The 4,625-nt window shown below is 40.9% G+C and overlaps 1 protein-coding gene across 1 annotated transcript in view; it reads right to left on the bottom strand.

Annotated features, from left to right (window-relative positions):
• Positions 1-4,625, bottom strand: part of ARMC3 (armadillo repeat containing 3) — a 91,989-nt gene that overhangs the window by 21,898 nt on the left and 65,466 nt on the right. Inside the window, exons 14-16 of the mRNA XM_010859912.1 lie at positions 2,553-2,653; positions 1,795-1,896; positions 1,287-1,382 (exon numbers count right to left, since the gene is read on the bottom strand). Coding sequence (XP_010858214.1) covers positions 1,287-1,382; positions 1,795-1,896; positions 2,553-2,653 — 299 coding nt within the window. The remainder of the gene's footprint in view (positions 1-1,286; positions 1,383-1,794; positions 1,897-2,552; positions 2,654-4,625) is intronic.

Genomic DNA, 4,625 nt, shown 5'->3' with positions numbered 1-4,625 from the left:
GAAAATTATGACCAACCTAGATAGCATATTCAAAAGCAGAGACATTACTTTGCCAACAAAGGTTCGTCTAGTCAGGGCTATGGTTTTTCCTGTGGTCATGTATGGATGTGAGAGTTGGACTGTGAAGAAGGCTGAGCTCCAAAGAATCGATGCTTTTCAACTGTGGTGTTGGAGAAGACTCTTGAGAGTCCCTTGGACTGCAAGGAGATCCAACCAGTCTATTCTGAAGGAGATCAGCCCTGGGATTTCTTTGGAAGGAATGATGCTAAAGCTGAAACACCAGTACTTTGGCCACCTCATGTGAAGAGCTGACTCATTGGAAAAGACTCTGATGCTGGGAGGGATTGGGGGCAAGAGGAGAAGGGGACGACAGAGGATGAGATGGCTGGATGGCATCACTGCCTCGATGGACGTGAGTCTGAGTGAACTCCGGGAGTTGGTGATGGACAGGGAGGCCTGGCGTGCTGCGATTCATGGGGTTGCAAAAAGTCAGACACGACTGAGCGACTGATTTGATCTGATGTTGAGCATTCTTTGGCATTGCCTTTCTTTGGGATTGGAATGAAGACTCATCTTTTCCAGCCCTGTGGCCACTGTGGAGTTTTCCAAATTTTCTGGCATATTGAGTGCAGCACTTTCACAGCATCATCTTTTAGGATGTGAAATAGCTCAGCTGGAATTCCATCACCTCCGCTAGCTTTGTTCATAGACAGTATTTAAAAATACATGGAACCATATTATAATGGTTCCAACCAAGTCACAAATGTGGTCCTGTTTCCTTTTCCTCTTCTCATAGCTTCTTGAAGGGTCACAGGTTTCCATGAGGAAGATGGGAAGGGGACATGGAAGTAAGAGGCAGGGGTAAGGAAAGGCTCACACTCCAGTCATTGCAGCTCACCGCCTGCAAAGGCAGCCACCAGGGGAGGGCAGAAATGTTCATTTTAGGTTGATGCCTACACATGGCTAGACTTTTAAAGGGCTGACTGGAGACTGCTATTTGCATTGTCATTTGTGAATTAAAGTGACTGTAGGACTTTACAGTGGTCAGAGTGCCCTGAGTTCTCACCCAGAGGCAGGAGAAGAAACTCCCTCTGGGTAAGTTTTAAAGAGACAATAAGAGACACAAATAAAGGTAATTTTAATTACACTTTGTGAGTCCTGCTTAGTTCTGTATCTTATCCCATGAGAAGAGCTTCCTAGTTGAAAGCCACCCTTCCCTTTCCCCAACTCTGTAATTAAAACTTGATGGGATTACAGTTAGAAGACTACAGTAAGGTGTTTCCTACCTTGATCCTTTCTCTTTAGTGGTGCTTTTGCTAACAGCCGTATTGCGTCCTGAAGTAGGTTCTGATTTCTCTTCAGTGGGGGATCCAAATCCAGCACTAAAATGAAAACTATTTTCTTTTGTCATTTGAAAAAACCACAACCAATGTCAGTCATATGAAAAGAACAATATGCTACATTTGCAAGACATTTTATAGGTTATAAGGCATTTTCACTTCCATTTTATGTTTTGATTCCAATCAACGAGAAGAAATAGGGCACCAGGCATTATTCCATCTACAGATAAGGATGTGAAGCCTGATCATAGACCATGAGTCATGGGCTCAAGATCTTACTCTAGGTTCACAGCAGACAGAATGTCAAGCCAGTTTTCCTGGTTTTCATCCTGAAACTGTGTGACTGTGAGAAGAAAAAAAATTAAGCTGCCAAAACCTAAAATCTAAATTTCCTTTTTACTCCCAAATTAAGGGAGAGAATTATTTGAGTGTAGACAAAACATCATTTTCTTACTTGGTCTTTTCTTTACTTGCTCTTCTTAAAGAAGATGAAGAAGAAATACTTCGTCCATAACCAACGTCTGATGACTTATCTTCCGTAGATGGAGGTGGAGAACTAAAATTTTACGTATTTGAAATTATGTACAAATTAAAATAATTTGTCAACATTAACTTTGTCCTACAAAATAGATTTTTTTCTGAAAAATCATATTCGGAGCTGACTTTTAACAGTGACACATTATTTTAATAGCATAAAGGAGAAAAAAGATAAAATGAAGATAAAAAGATAAGATGAAGAAAAGATAAAATGAATACTATAAAGCTTTTCATGACCTAGAACTGGAAATAGTTTTAAAGATGTGTCACATAAAATGTATAGCTTCTACTATTTTTTATTTATTAGAAAAATTGGGCATCGGTGGTATTCTTGCATCTAGTTCTGGAGATTTGTAAACATAATTCATCTTGGTTTGCTCCTCTCTGTTTATACTTTCTTCAGTTACTTGATGTTGCCAGAAGGGTAAGAATCCCTGACTGCAGAAATACACGTGGAATTGAGTGGTAATGTGGAGTCAAAGGAAAAACTATGGTGGTGACTATTCCGTGGTCTTTACTATGTTAGGCTATGAATTTACAGACCAGTATTTACTCTCATGGTGGTGCTAGACACCGGAAGGAATAAAAGATACCATACTGGGCACCTTTATGTATTCACATGATGATAAACAAAAATTTTGCCTCCCCATATCCCTGCTCCCCACAAAGACTCACACATCAGAAGATCTACTGTTAATTAAGAGTATAGCACGTTGGTCACTTGGTTCTTGTAAGCAGAGATCCTTCAAAGGCAAAAGTTTGGTGCCAGGATTTATCTGTAGGTAGTTTAAGAATTGAACAGTAATATCTGCATGGGTTATATATTTTTAAACAGTATACTGATATAATAGGTTCTCAATTATTTCAAGTATCTAATTTCTCACACACACACACACACACATGAGAAATAGGAATTTGAAGCTTGTGGATGTCTTGCCTTTGGGCAAGATATACTCTCCTGTACCCTCCGCTCTTCACCCCAGCCCTGCAAGTCTCTGCAGCTTGATACTCAGCTGTTTCACACCATAATGATCAGACTGGCTTGTGGAAGTATTTGAGTTTGAAAATCCATCCACATATATAAGGAGAGTTTATTGTCTGTAACAGTAACTAATTATTCAACAGATCACCAAAAATGTTGTGAGGATGACTAAAAGCAAGCTAGATGAAGCCCTATACTAGCAATTTTATCAGCCTGGTGAAAAGGTTTAGACCAGATCACCTTGTGAGCTCCTTTTCTAATCAAGTAATAGATACCTCTCTTAGTCATGATTCTTTTAAAGTAAGACAGAGCATGTCATTCTTCTGTCCAGAACTCTGCCGTATTTACCCATTTCATTCAGAGTAAAGGCCCACATCTTTGCAATGATCTACAAGCCCATCATGAGCTCCTACCTCTGTGACTTTGTCTATTATTCCACCCCTGGTTGACCCAGCTCTAGCTACACTGATTTTGCTGTTTCCTTAAATGTGCCAACTGTGTTTACTCCTCATGCTTTCTGCACCTCCACCTATAAACTCCTTCTCCACGGCTAAATCCCTCACCTCCTTCTAATTTTTGCTCGGATGTTACCGAGCAAACATCCGACAGTGGGGCTGTCTGACCTCAATGCCAGATTATGACTGTCAACCCCAGGATCCTCAGCACGATAGAGCCCCTTGGTCCTTCTCTGCTCTCCTCCCCAGCCACTATGGTGGTTCTCATTTTGATCATGTGATACAATTTGTGAGATTTACCATTTATCATCTGTTTCCTCTCACTGGTACCATGGGAGAAAAGACCTTTGTCTCATTTGTTCACTGACATATTTAAAGACTAAAATATCAGAAACAATTTAGAATTAATCAGAGCAGGGGTCCCCAACCTCCTGGGCTGTGGACCAGTATCCCCTGTCAGATCAGTGGTGATTAGACTAGAAATAGTGTGCACAATAAATGTCAAGCACTTGAATCATCCCCAAACCATCCTCCCCTATCCCTGGTCTGTGGAAAAACTGTCTTCCGAGAAATGGTCCCTGATACCAAAAAGGGTGGGAACCGCTGAATCAGAGAGTTCTCCTTCATAAAGAAATTGTCTCATTAAGTTTTGGTTTTTGTTGTTGTTTTTTTAACTCATGGATACATATATTTACCACAGTTTTTTACCTGTTCCATGGCAACATTTTTCCAACAAGTGCTCTTTGGTGGTTTTTCTGCTCTTTCCCTCATTTTTCTTAAAGCATCTTTGTACTAATAATGTGGCACCTGTTCTTTTAAAATTACTCATCGTTGAATGAGATCAGTAATTTCTCAGTGGTTTGTGTGTGTTATGGAGGGTATGGTGGTGGCAGTGCCAGGAAAAGCAGAAGGAAGAGATAAATTGTTAGACTAGCTGCTCTGATTACTCAAAATATCTCTAATTCTGTTACCATGATATAGCATTTCCTGCAAATATGGCTTAATTAGCTGTGATTCTTTTACGACCCTCTGTCCTCTGCTTCTTTGAACCAAATTGATCCAAGAAAGTTGCTGCTACCAGCCCTGCTCACCCCAGTTCCCCAGGGCCTGTCCACCCAGCCCCTGGCAAACCAAGCACACAGCTTTTGAACGTCTGAGTTGTCCATCCGCTCAGGAAGCACGGAGTCTGGATGGTGCTCTCTGAGATCAGCTACCACTCCTGTCCGTCTCTGTGCTTTTTCCCCTTTCTCATTCTTCCTTCCTATAGCTTCTGCTTGATCCCAGGGACTTTTAAATGTTTGAAGTCTGCAG

The sequence above is a fragment of the Bison bison genome, unplaced genomic scaffold (genome assembly GCF_000754665.1).
Source record: "Bison bison bison isolate TAMUID 2011002044 unplaced genomic scaffold, Bison_UMD1.0 scf7180017864461, whole genome shotgun sequence".
Classification (NCBI taxonomy): Eukaryota; Metazoa; Chordata; class Mammalia; order Artiodactyla; family Bovidae; genus Bison; species Bison bison.
This window is presented reverse-complemented; position numbering and strand designations above follow the sequence as displayed.